The sequence below is a fragment of the Polistes canadensis genome, unplaced genomic scaffold, assembly GCF_001313835.1.
Source record: "Polistes canadensis isolate GaletaPanama2010 unplaced genomic scaffold, ASM131383v1 scaffold_30, whole genome shotgun sequence".
NCBI lineage: Eukaryota > Metazoa > Arthropoda > Insecta > Hymenoptera > Vespidae > Polistes > Polistes canadensis.
This window is the reverse complement of record NW_014569577.1, coordinates 778,942-793,342: the sequence shown is the minus strand read 5'-3', so window position 1 is coordinate 793,342 and position 14,401 is coordinate 778,942. Positions and strand designations below refer to the sequence as shown.

Here is a 14,401-nt window from a genome sequence, read left to right as displayed (position 1 = left end):
TATAATAAAATATATATAAAAAATATTTGCCGAAACATTTCAAAGAAATGGCAAAGTAGGAAAAATTTGTAGCATCGCATTCTTGGCCATTTTATGAACCTTTTCAGATTCATTTATTACTCAAAAAGGTATTCTGCGCGTAGACAAAAGAGTGTAATTTAATTTAATATAAGTTTCATTAAAATCTATTAACTTATAGTAGAAAAAATATTTACCAAAACTTTTCAAAGAAATTACAAAGATGCACAATTTACAGCATTGCATTCTTTGACATTTTCTTAACTTTACATGCTAAATTTATAATTTGATATGGTATTCTACGAGTAGACAAAAGAGTGTACTTTAACTTAATATTAGTTTCATTAAAATCTATTCACTTTTAGTATAAAAAATATTTATCAAAACTTTTCAAAGAATTAGCAAAGTTGTACAATTTAAAGCAATGAATTCTCTGACATTTTCTAAATTTCACATGCTAAATTTATAACTCGATATGGTATTCTACGCGTAGACAAAAGAGTGTATTTTAATTTAATATAAGTTTTATTTAAATCTATTCACTTTTAGTATAAAAAATATTTACCAAAACTTTTCAAAAAATTAGCAAATTTATATCATTGCAATCTCTGATATTTCCTACGTGTAAAATACCTTATCGAGTTATAAATCGATTTGCAAAGGTTCGGTCTTTATTTTTTAAACATTATTACAGATATTCATAGATATTTCCACGGAAATCTGTATCTTTTGCTCCCTATCGTATTAGAAGATACACAGATTTAGAACGAAATGTTTTTTGCCTGTATGGGTTGTTTTAGGGGGGAGGGGTTGCGTATGGCTGTGCGTGTCTGTACCCGAAAGTGTATTCTTTTCATCGTTGTTTAAATAGTAATTTAACATTCTATAGAATATCAAAGTATTATATTCGATGCCTAGGAAAAACTGGAAGAATTTTTCAATTACCGACTTCGTCTGAATGCTCTTTGCAGTCATAGTAATGCCAAGGAATTACTAGCAATGACTGATTCCCGGCTTTGACTGTAACATATATATATTTCATACGTATACGATTCTTTTTCAAAGTACACACCGGGTGTCTGGAGTTTGAACGATCGTTCATAATGTTTACCTGGATTGTTAGCGTAACGTTGATAAAACTTGTTAGCCATTCTAGCGTACTTGTACCGTAGACGTGTCGCGTATATATAATCCGTTTTAATCTAGGATTAGACGCAGAAGCGATGGCTTAATACGATACGCTGAATGAGTGTTAGACATTTGCATACCGAGATCCTAGCCCTTTCCACGGCTCTTTCTCAATGAGAATGATATCTAAAGCATCTGGCTTTAATCAACGCTAAACTATCATGACTGATAAATTATAAGAACATTATTTTGCATCACGATCCCCATCCTCTTGAGAGAGTTACGATCATTCACACAAAAATATTCAAGTATCTCGCGAAACAATATAATCACCGTGAACTAATAATATTTTTTTTCTTTTAAGAAAATCTTCTTTACCATAGATACTTTTTATATGTCAAATATCATTTATTACTATTATTAATTGTGAATGAAAATTAGAATAATGGGTGGGTGGGGGGGGGAGGATATAAATGAAAGAAGATATTTTTGCGAATGATCAATCAAATAATTCAATGATAATAATATAACTTTTGAGAAAATAGTTAAAAAGTAAATGTAACTAATTGCCGGTAAAAGCATTTTTTATTTTTCTTACGACACTCTCTCTCTCTCTAAAAGCCATTAAAATGAAATACGATTTGAAGAGTTTCTTCTATTTCCCTTTACATTCACGCCTACAGATACGTTTTTTGTTACCTCGAAGGGAATTTATCGTGTAGCTTTTTGCTCGACTGAGACGTATAAGAATCGTTTTTTCTTTTTTTTCATTTTATATTTAAAAAGTCTCTACTTAACTGTTATCTAAAAAATTGTAGTTACAAAAATTTCACCGAGAGAACATTTCGTAGTTTGGCCATTAAGTTGATATACATTTTAATGAGTTCTTCCCAAAGAACGACGACGACGTACACGTTTAGATCTCACGTCATAGATCCCATCCAACGGTGCGTCCTTTTGATTTATTATCTAAAAGTGTTCGAATAACGTACGTGAATGCTAATCCGATGGGACGAATAAATGGAATATTTTGTTAAAAAGGAAAAAAAAAAAGGAAAAAAAAAAAAAGGAAGGAGTCATTTTTTAACGAAACGCTCGCACGACAAAAGTGTCCTCCATTATTTCCATCATTTCAATATAATCCAGAGTGTCTCTCCGATGGAACAGACTTTTTCAATCCATGATTTATTCACGTATCAGCCCTTTTGGATTACATATATATATATAGATAGTGGATTATTGTGAATGCTCCAACGCAACCTGCCAGATCCATTATAAGATGCAACCGATTGCATTTTGCAGCGTGCGGCATTCGCGAACTTCGTGACAATCTTTTTTTTTTATTTTCAATGTTTAAACCATCTCATTCTATAGGATGATTAGAATTTTATACGATCCTTTCCTTTTTTTTCCACTTAACGTATTTTCTTTTTTTTTTTGTTTCGGTACTGTTACTACCCATTTTGAATATCAATGAAAAATTCTTACTCGTCTTAAGTAATATAAGAGGATACGCAATTTCGTTCGTCTATTTAGAAAATGGCGTTGCACGAGTTGTGCACGGTGTTAAGCTTTAATAGCCCGAAGTCTCCTTGAAACTTTCGATAAGGCTATCAAACCGATACGAGTTTGTATCGGCGATCGAGAGTCCAGTATCTTCCTTCGATATCTCGCTTCGAGAACTATGATGATAGGAAGGGGACCCCTTCCTTTAGCGAAGACAACTAATCGAACGGTTTAACAATCTCTTCCTAACTTCCTTTCTAAATTAGTATATGATAATATACGATGTTTGTAGAATAAGTAATTAAACACGTGAAAATATTCAATCTCTTTCTAACTTCCCTTCTAAATTAGTATATGAAAGTATACGATGTTTGTAGAATAAATAATTAAACACGCGTGAAAATATTTTGTTAAAAATAATTTCAACAACAACAACAAAATGCTTCCATAGACAAAACAAGAAATGATCAAATTGATTAATTTTAGACAAACAAACAAAAAATATCTATGGTTAATTAACAATATAATATCTTTTTGTTACAGGTACGTTTCCGTTCGTGCCTTACGTTTCCGTGGTAACGTATAAACATACATACACACCTACATTATGCAACACGCGTGCATATCACGTCCTCAATATTTAAACAAAACGAACATGGATAGAAAGAAGAGGAAAGAGGATAAAACAAAATAAAAAAAAGAAAAAAAAAGTAGCAACGTTGACTCGTACGTATATACTAAATAGTACGACGCAGAAGAAAGTTCTATTGACTCCGTGGCACTGTGTAAATTTCCATTAAACCAGGTACGCGTTAACGTAGCACCAGCAGCTCGTGGACAACGTCGCTTCATTAACGCGAGAATCCTTTTCATTCCGGTTGAATGTGTACACGTTGAAAAGGAAAAGCACGACGAGCGCGTGGCAAACGGAGGTGTGTGGGTGGTGGTGGTAGTGGTAGTGGTAGTGGTGGTGGTGTAGGCGAGATAGATATGCTTGAAATAGTAATGGAGAAAGTACAATGGTTACCCTAGTATATCCCGTGACATCGGTGTCTATTTCTATCTCACTTTCTGTCCGTCTGTTTCTATATATATACGACTAGAGTGTTGAGACTGAAAATAGTATGAGAAAAAGATATGCCATAAATATGACAGATATACACCAGTACATACTTTAATCCATTCGCACGGTATTGTCAACTAGAGACAACTATAAATTTTAATCAACCGATATCTCGTTAAAGTATTATATAGAATTTAATTTATTTATACGATATAATTATATCAAAATGTTATACACGAAATATCGTTGACATAGAGATTTATTTATAAAAATTAAACGAGAAAAAAAAGCCCACAGATGAATCTTTTTTTTTTCTAGAAGATAAAGTTTCTTCGCCATTCGCGAAAAGTCCAATGGGGGTAGGTAATCTTTAAGATATACAAAAAGGCACCGTGAATTAAGAAATTAACATTGGAAATAAAGTTGTCGGCAATATAAATAAAATCCACTAACTTTAATCGCTTTATCGAGCGATAAGTAAAGAAAGAAAAGGGTTTTTAAAGAATTAAACGCGTTCGCGCGAGGAAATGTATTCCTCTTATCTTTCTCTCTCTCTCTCTCTCTCTCTTTCTTTTTTATTTTTTACGTTCTTCCCCTCTGTGTTTTCGTTCTTTTTTTTCTTTTCTAACGGACTCGAGCTTGACAGACCCTGCTCGGTTGTCCGCTTTCATCGATTTTAACGCTCGAACTCTTTAATTATTATTTGCCATACAGAGGAGGCATCGATAATGGAAGCTAAATAATGACATTGCATCGTTAGCAACGTCGAAAGGGGTCTTTCTTTAATGTTCGATGAAGTCATTTAGCATCCTCGTTTATTCCTTTTTTTTTTCTTCTTTTTTTAAATATCTTTTTTTTCTCTTTTCTATCTTTTTTCATGCTTACCCTTATTGCACGTTATGTTCAACGATATTTACTTAACTCCTTGTTGCACGCATCGTCAAAACAATTTTTCGATCGATTCCTTACGATTTTTATATTCGATACTTTAACGTGTTTGGAAATATTATACATTGGTTTTATTTGATGCTAACGTAAATCAATCTTACGTAAAATTATGTCAAAGTTCGTATTAGTTCGAATTAATACTTCAATTTGGTCAATTGGATTTCTATGAAGTTTGATTTTATAACTCGTTTGTTCTCATCGTTCATCCTTCGTTGAACTTTATCGTTTAGAAGAAGAGATATCAGTAACTAAATCCATCATTTGGTGAAACAATTTTTCTTATTAATTCATGAACTCGACGGAATATTATTCGACGATTAAAAAGATATTTCGTATTCCTTCGAGTCGAGTTTTTCTCAACTTATATATTCTTTCTTTATTGTCTCTCTCTTTCTCGCACGTTCAATAAATTCATTCATTCATTCATTCATTCTTTCTTTCTTTCTTTCTTTTCCCGCGACTCGCGAGATATCGCAAACTCGGCAGTTAACTTCTTGAAAACGCGAGATTCCAACGCGAGGAACCTTTCGGCTACTTTTCTTTGACGTTTCAACTTCCTCGCTTTCACATTATTAGCGTCTATTAAGTTTTCTCCGTTATACTTTCTGCGTTCTCGTTTTAAAAATTAACGAGGACATAGAATTCCACTTAGAATCCTTTTATTCTAGTTTTTTTTCCTTTTTGTTTTTTTTTTTTTTTTTTACCTTTCTTTCAACAAATTTGATTATCTTCGATACCCTCGAACGATTTTATCCAACTAAAATTCGTTAGATAAATAAAAAGTATTACACCAAAAATATCATTTAAATTTGCGAGATTGAGCAAAAATATATTATAACAGATAGATCGTATCGTCATTCCTGAAATATTGGCCAATTTATTTTCATCGGAATTCTATAAAAAAAAAAAATAATGTCATCTTCGAAATAAGGGATACCAAAAATGTGCGATTAGAAATAGGCTAATTTTTCTTTTTTTCCTCCCCCCACCCCTCCCCACCTACCCCACACTCCCCAATGTTTGTCACTTCAATCGAGACTTTTAAATCCGACAGTTTATTTTCTAGAACCGCATTATTCGACCAGAGTTATCCGTCCTTCCACTCTTGCTAATGGCTCGAAACTCGTTACTAGCTGCTGAAGAAGGTTAGGTTAGGTAGGGGTAAGGCTTCCACGGAAGAACACGAAAACTTTTTGAGGACCGGGAGCGTTCCTTTAATTACTTGGAGTTTTGAGTGGACTTGTACCTTTACCGCCACTACACTTACAGGAACCCTTCTCCCTCTCTAGGGAATCCAACATTCCAATGTCGTTAATATATATGAGAGTTTTTCTATCTCTCTTCCTCTTATTCACATACCACGTAATTTCTTGCTATATCAATATACGAGTGAATTTATCTTTATTTGAGTTCACCTTTTTTTTTTTTTCTTACTCTTCAAGACCCCCTTTTCTTCCATGATTTTTTTGCCATCTTCTCGTTAAACAAGTTCTATTAACACGCGACTGCTGAAACAATTTTACATAAATTCATACTAATGTAAGTTTGAGAATTTTGCTCTCGTGTTTTTTTTTGTACACCCTCCGCCTTTCCTTCTTTCCCCTAGCATCACCACCACCATTCCTTTAGATTGAAGATAAGAAAGTCACTTTTTAAAACGGAAACTTTTAATTTCGTTTTCCTAAATGACACTAAAGGAATTTTTCAAATATTACGAACTCTGCAATATTGTTGTTTTCAAGTATTAACATTCAGATAGAACGTAACAGTATATTTTTAAATAGCAAAATACGATTGTTCGCGTTACTTCGTTCATTTTTGTCAAAGTTTTTCAATGATACACCTATAATTGTCTTTTATCTTTGTTGCACGCGAGTTAAACTTCGATATTAAATAAAAATTTCTTTTTTTCCTTGAATGTTAGGAAGACTCTGGAAGCTTTGTGTTAAGAGAACAAGAATGCTTGCGATGGAACAGAAAAGGGAACGATTTTATTAAACGTTTTCGAAGTGGCCATGGCGAAAGAGGAAAGAGAAAGAGAAAGAGAAAGAGAGAGAGAGAGAGAGAGACTTATCAATATGGATGTGTTTAACTTACTGCATAATGGAAAAGACCTTTCCCCTTCGGCCAAGCAGTATAACGGCGTAATCATTACTTTGCAGGACGTCCGGACGGAAACTCGGTTAACTGGAATCTCCACTCGGTGAACTAATTGAAAGAATCCTCTCTTTACTTTCGAGCATGCTTCTTCTATCTCGCTCGTTCATTCAACCGTCCACTCTCTCTCTCTCTCTCTCTCACTTTCTCTCTCTTTCTCTCTCTTTATGCTTTTCTTTTTTCTTTATGTCGTTTCGTTCCCTTTACTCCTTTCTACTCTTCATAAAAATATCTTCCAACTCATCGCCGTGAGATATACGTCTCTGTATTTTTATATATATATATAACAAAAGCTTTATTATTCTCGGTAAATTCTCGTGAAATTTTCATCGTCTTCTCTTCATCTTTAGTCTTCGTCAAAGGTGATAGACAAAGAAATAACGAGAAAAGGAAAAATTAATGATAATAATAATAATAATAAGAAGAAGAAGAAGAAGAAGAATAAAGGAATAAAATTGTAAAAAAAATGAAAGGAATATTCGCGAAGATCTGGAATCGTCGTTAATCGTCCATTGGCTGGCAAATATTTATCAAACGGTTCACTCTGTTGTGGAGAATCTGTAACGTCTCTAATTTGTCTTTGCGTTGATACATTCACCGTAATTGGGAAAGCAATCGGACTAATTAATAGTCAAGGAGGACCGTTTCTAGGCGGCACGTCTCAATGGGAACACTGTTCACTCTATCTCTATCTCTCTCTTTCTCTCTCTGTCTCTCTCGTCTTTGATTATCTTTGTCTATCGTCTGTTCGTCTGTCTTTGTTCCTTTCCATTTACATCTTATCATTGACTAGAAACGCATTCGATGCAAACGACGTTCTATAACTATAAAATGTTGATCCTTATCACCACCTTGGGTGGTCCACCATCTGTTTAACAACGAGCATTTTATTACCGACGAATAATAAAACGTTAAATCGAATTTTGAAAATGAGATGGTAACGAAATGACAATACGTTTGTAACATAAGTAAATTTCATTTTCCCATAGGATCAGAAATTATGGATTTATTTTATGCTGATCAATCGTTTCGTCAACGTGTTGATAAAGTATTTGAAATCATAAAAAGGAATAATAAGGAACAGTTTATTTTGTTTTACTTTTATAGGAAAGAAAGGAGAGTAATTTGAGAGAAAGAATGAAATGTTGAAACTAGTTAAACGTGATCAATACAGAAAATGGAAAATGAATGATACAGGAAATAGAAAAATAATACATTTATCATTTGAAATTACTAGAATATATATACAGTGATACTATTTTACATTTTTTTGTTTTATTTTTTAGAGAAAGAATACTGTATCAGTATCTGCTCGATATTTTTATTCTCAATGTAAATGAAAAACAAAAAAAAAAGGAAAAAGAAAAATTAAAACGTATCACGATCAACTTTTTCAAAGTCCAATCTAAATGAAGCCGTTCGTTCGCGTAGAAAAAAAGTATGCACTACTTTACATGTAATTTACGTACTTATACAATTTTCATTTTCCTCCTTTTTGCTTTGTACATTTAAAAGTGGATCTTCTCACATATAATTCCACGTAACTCTGAATAAATGTACTCTTATACATCTATAAATATAATATTTACTTTGAAACATTTTTATATTCTTTTCATTTTCACGTTGGAAAATATTATAATAATAATTGTTTTACTTCGTATTATATATTATATTTATACCTTCTTTTTTTTTGTTTATTATAAGTAAAAATAATACTTCTTAGCATAAAATCATTTATAAAAACGTGAGTAATATTACGATAAAATATCACTAACATAAGATATATATTATTTTGTTAAATAACGATCACTCGCATAACAAACATAATACGAAAAAATTGTATAACGATAAAAAATTAGAAAGGTAAAGAAAAAACTCTGAAGAATCCAACACATTAATCATATATTTTTTGTAAGTGCAATTTTCGAATTAACATTATTACCGGGACCATTTATTCTTCTACCTTTTAACGTAATTGTTTACTTAAGACGATTTATAAAAAGAGATCATTCGAGAAGCAAGAAAAGACGAGGCGCGTCTAGCTTGCAATAAGGGAAAAACAAGGAGAGGTGTTGGGAATAAAAGTAAAGGTGGATTTACACGCATGGAAACTGGCGAATAGTAGAAACTCCTCGTTCTATCATCCCAGCTTCATCCTTTCCCACCTTAACATTCCCTTTACTCTTACTAGCAACCCCTAGCAGCCACCTTTCTTATTTTACTCTCTTCCTCGGTCCCTCTCTCTCTCTCTCTCTCTTTCTCTCTCTGTTTTAGCAAACATTTTACATTGTCACCAACTCAGCTATTCATAAAAGCGCCGCTACGAATATCGCATTCGCCTAGTACGAGTCATCATTCAGAAGGGAAAATACGTGAAAGAGGAAGCCGCCGGGGAGTTAGGGTGGTGTTGTACGTTAAGCCAAGCGCACGAATGAAAACTCGAACGGATGTGAGCTTACCTCGCGAGATTTCCACTTTCAAATCCACCCTCTCCCCTTTCTCTCTGTGTTACCCTCTTTTTCGTGCGTTTTCCTCTCCTCGAGATTACGTTCGCGGACTTTGCTCGTGCAACTGCATAATGCTACATAAACCGTATAATTTTATCGTAGGTACTAGCTAGACTCGTATAGTGTGTTTTCTCTCTCTCTCTCTCTCTTTTCTACTCTTTAGTTTCATGATTTCTCTCCCATCTTCTCTCTATCTCTATCTCTCTCATATTCGTAATCATCCATTTGCTGGTTGCAGAGATAAGAAAGTTTTCCAGGTCGAACGAAAGCGTTTATCGCTGTTAATAGCCCTTTCCAAAACTTTCCTTTTGTATTTTGGTTAAATTCTCGTTATAGGATAAAGTACAGTTTTCAATGATCACGTCTCTTTATCTCTTTCTTTTTCTTTCACTTTATTTTGATTGATTAATTATTCGAGTCGATACACAGTGAAGAAATATTAAGACAATTTTCTTCAATCTTAATACCTTTATCCGCAAATAAAAATGTAGTTGGTAATTTGACTTCTTTTTCAAGTCACGACGTCAACCGACGAAAAAACTTAAATTTAATATTTGATCGTACGAAGTTGGCCGTTGAAAACGTTCGAGTTTTAAATGTAAACGTACCGCTACGGTAGTAGAACTTTTCGATTTGTCCTGGGATTAAAATAAAATATTTCTATGGAAGAAATCGACGTCAGATTCCTTTTTTTCTACTTTTTTTTTTATCTTTCTACTCAGTTACTTTTATTTTACGTCTTTCGTTTTTAACAAAAAACGAAAATAAAACGGGATTTTCTTTCGTTTGCGTCGACGTACGAATAACCGTTCGAAAAATCATGGTAAATATATTATAATGAATATATTTTTTTTTTTCTTTTTTTTTTTATTTACTTTTATGAAACGATCGTCTGGTGGGAAAGAATTTCATTGAAAAATACTTTCTATTTCGGATCTCTCTCTATCTCTTTCTTTCTCTATACGAGTTTTCCTTACGAAGATATTCCATTTGAAAGACTTTAACCTATTCATTCGCTTCTTCTCACGTACAATTCTATGAACACGTGGAAAAAGGGGTAATCTTTTTCAGGAGTTTTATGTAAGCCGCGGTAGTAGTGTATGAAGAAAAATAAACAGTTTGTTTTTTTTTTCTTTGTCGCAACCCTTTTCGTAGTTTTGATGTCGATTTAAGGAATTTATATATATATATATATATACAGTTGAGTAATATTTCTATAAAGATTTATACCGTTAAACTTGCCCCTCCCCCCGGTACGTGCAAGAAGTAAAGCGATAGGTTTTTCTATTCTTTTTTTTTGTCACTCGCTTGGAATCGAATCTGGCAATGGCATTTCTAGAAATTATCTAGGTCACTGGGCCAACGTGTGCCAATATTTTATTATATAGGATATATTTACATAGGATATATATATATTTTTTCGAACGATACGATATCCCATATATTGGATATTTCTTTAAAAAAAAAAAAAAAAGAAAAAACACGATCCTCTTCTCTCTTTTGTTCCGAATCAATAAAATAGAAAATAGTATGCTTGTATTATTCAAAATATTATTTCAAAAATTATTTCTAACACATATATTTTTGTCGCAATATATCGTTGTTAATTATATTATAATATAATAATGAAAGAACATATTTTTTTTATTTCACAAAAGAAGAAAAAAAAGCGTATTAATTAATTAATTATTATTTATCGAGTAACACACATGCTGATCTAGATAATTTAGTTTTAGGTTGAGAGAACGTATTACTTAAGACAATAGGATGTAGCAGACAATCTTGTAGTTTCTCAAGGTATAAATTAGATATATTTAAGGACAAGTACAAGAAGGAGAGTTTCCGTTATCCTGTCAGGATATTTACGTTCGGGTAGGTGGTGCTGCTTTGGCTTCTAACGTCGGCTCAAGTTACAGTTTCCAATGAGTCTCGTCTCTGTTAAGACGAGACACCCTCGACAATATCCTTGACGGCACCCTCTTGACAACACCCAATCCCGTTTACGCGCGAGAGCTCGTACAAGGACGACTGGCCCTTTCGTAACCTCAAACAAGGTATACGACTCTCTCTCTCTCTCTCTCTCTCTCTTTCTCTTTCTGTCAGTTTCTAGCATAATATGCTTCCTCGTGCGTCTGACACTACCTTGTGAGAAACCTGTCTTCTTTTTCACTATTTCTTTCTCTTTATCTTGCATTTCTAAACGAGTTAATTCAAATGAAAACTCGCTAAGCGAATTTAGGTTTGTAAAAAAAAAAGGACCGCCAGAGACCATAATCGAATCTTTTGAGCTCTCGGTGAGGTGAATTCTCGTAACTTCACGAGATCAACTTTCGTTGAAGCTTTTAATTTTGAATTACAACGAATTACAACAAAATTAACGTTTCAAAAGGAAACGTAAAAAGCTATTCAAAATCTCGTCCCTTTTAGCGGTGTGGGAGGGGGAGCCAGATTGTGTAATTCTATCATTTTTTGTTTTATTTAAACTTATAACGAATGGTCGATGCTTTGAATTAACTGATCAACTAGTACAGTGGCTAGAAAAAATGTACGAGTTAACGAATTTTCTAGTACTACTCTGGTTAAATTAACGAAGTATCATTTTAACGAGAAAATAATTCGATGATCGTATCTTCATTCCTCTTCATCGTAGTTTCTCGTTAGCAGGAGAATCGTTTCGGTAGAGTACCGGAAGGAATCGAAAAGTACTTCCGAAGGATCTTCAGACTCGGAGATCATGCAAAGTAACCGACACTCTATTGCACTTCTTGACTATATTTTCTGTTCTGATATCTTATTCTTTCACAATTATCCAGGAAAAAGTGAGAGAAAGGTAAAAAGGAGGTACTTTAGGTACATACATTGAAATGATTCCGTCATTTATGATCATTTTTTTTCATTTTATTATCATACTTAATCTCCGATTTAAATAATAGTCGAATAAATATCTGAAAAGAAGTAGATTCTAAAGAAATTCTTTTCTACTATCTTTACACACTTTATACTCATACACACACACACACATATATATATATATTCGCGTATATTATTCGTTCAGTGGAAAATTGAATTTTCGTTCATCGTACTTTTTTATACCGTCCCATTACGTTAGCGTCATCCTTACGGACGGGGCATTTTTTGACCATTTCCATGAGATTTAAAGTAAAGGCGTACCACGGAAACCCGATCAAAGATTTTCTCTTCCGTTGTCATTTCCTTTTTGGATACGGTCACCTGTTAGAAAGAGAGAGAGAGAGAAATATACATTCGATTATCGAATGCCGGATATTCCAGGTTTTTGCGTCGACGTTGTTCGGAATCGATTTTCGTATTGGTCGATAAGGTCCGAAGAAACGAAAGGGAACCAAAAGAAAAAAAAGAAACAAAGGAAAGAAAAGGAAAAAAAAAACTTAATACGCATATATCGTTTATCGGATATACATAGAGAGAAAGATTAGAAAATTTTCTAAGCCGAATAAAAAGCTTTCGCTTCGATAGTGTTCGTAGGAGGAGGATCCATTGGAAAGTTACTTAATAAAAACTTATGACCATCCTCGTCGTTCGTGGTTCGATGTAAAATAAGTATAAGAGAGGAGCTATTTCGCTTCGCTGATTTCGATATTCGCCTAAGCGATATGGAAAGGACTGGAAACGTCCTTTGGAAAACTTGATAGAAATTCGTATGGAAAGTTTTCTCCCCTTTCGCAATTTCGTAGAGTCTCGATTCATGCGGGGAATACTTTCTTACTCTTGCTACCTTGAAATCGAATCGGTGATCATGATTTTCTATCTATCTATCTATCTATCTTTATCTTTATCTTTATCTTTATCTTTATCTTTCTTTATTCTTTCGGTTTCTTTTTTTTTCTCTTATTTTCTCTAAAACTGTTTTCTTCGTTCTCGAATTTTCTTTTTCTTCCTTTTTCTGTCTCTCTTTCTCATCCTTTTCCCTCTCGTCTCTTCTCTTCACGAAACGACAGCACTTTACTTAATACAATTAATGACTCACTTAAACGTCTTAGTTTCACCTAGCTCTCTTCCTACCCACCCTTTTCTCCCTCTCCTTTAAATTACACATTCCGACGTAGCCCTTTTGCCCGTCTGCCACTTTGCCGTCAGAATCGATGAGACTTCGTTTGGAAATTCTAATCACGACGAGGCAAATAAGTTAGCAGCAGTGGCAGCAGCAGCAGCAGCAGCAGCAAGGATCGAAGGGATATAACGCGTAATATTAACGTTCACTCCTTGTGCAAGATTTATTTTCTTTTTTTTTTTTTCTTTTATAGAAAATATTATTTTCTATTTTCTTAACGTATTTTATATTCCCCTTTTAATTCTCTCTCTCTCTCTCTCTCTCTCGTATTTTATCCCTCGGAAATCATTGAACCCATCATTAAAAGCTTCACCAATCTTTTTCCCGGAAGATCTTAGGCTACGTTTAAACTGTAATATCCTTGAGCCCCAATAGCTTCTCGTTTTTCTTTCAAAATGATTATGGTCGCCAGCAACGTGCCTTCATTTTACCCACATATCGTCCACTAAACTTGCATTATCATCGAACGAGTATACATTTAGGTTGAAGGGAGAATCCCTATTAAAGGGTCGAATCTCTTCTTGTCGTCTTAGTTTAACTAATTAAAATCTTCATTTGTTCGTTCGTTCGTTCGAGTGTTTAGAATAAATGAAATTAATTGTTGCGGTGTTCTTTTAAACGATCATTTTAAGGAACTATTTCGAGACACAGAAATATCAAATGGAATTGTTGTTAGAGATAGTTCAAACTGAACGACCTTTTGCACTTGATTCTCTCTCTCTCTCTCTCTCTCTCTCTCTCTCTCTCTCTCTCTCTCTCTTTTCTTATCCTCATTGTTTGAGTTTCCTTTGGCGTCTTCGCGGTACAAGCTCCTCGCACGCAAGACAGTGCAAGTGGTTACAGTAAAGGCTTCCACGTCCAACACCGCACGGCCCATCTTCATTCCCATTTCCATACCCATTCCATTAGCAAGGAAGTCTGAGCCGCTCTTGTAATCTAATAACTAATCTTACCGCGACAAGGTAGCACGGTACTGGCACGTAT

General features: G+C 33.8%; 1 protein-coding gene across 3 annotated transcripts in view; it reads left to right on the top strand.

Annotated features, from left to right (window-relative positions):
• The window catches only part of LOC106784076 (complexin), a 231,614-nt gene that overhangs the window by 37,495 nt on the left and 179,718 nt on the right, over positions 1-14,401 (top strand). The window contains exon 3 of one of the 3 annotated variants that reach the window (XM_014743196.1): positions 3,196-3,891. The exons of the other annotated variants lie outside the window; for them this stretch is intronic. Within the exon in view, the coding sequence (XP_014598682.1) occupies positions 3,196-3,238 (43 nt within the window). The 3' untranslated portion in view covers positions 3,239-3,891. Of the gene's footprint in view, positions 1-3,195; positions 3,892-14,401 lie in introns of those variants that run through there. 3 annotated transcript variants of the gene reach the window in all.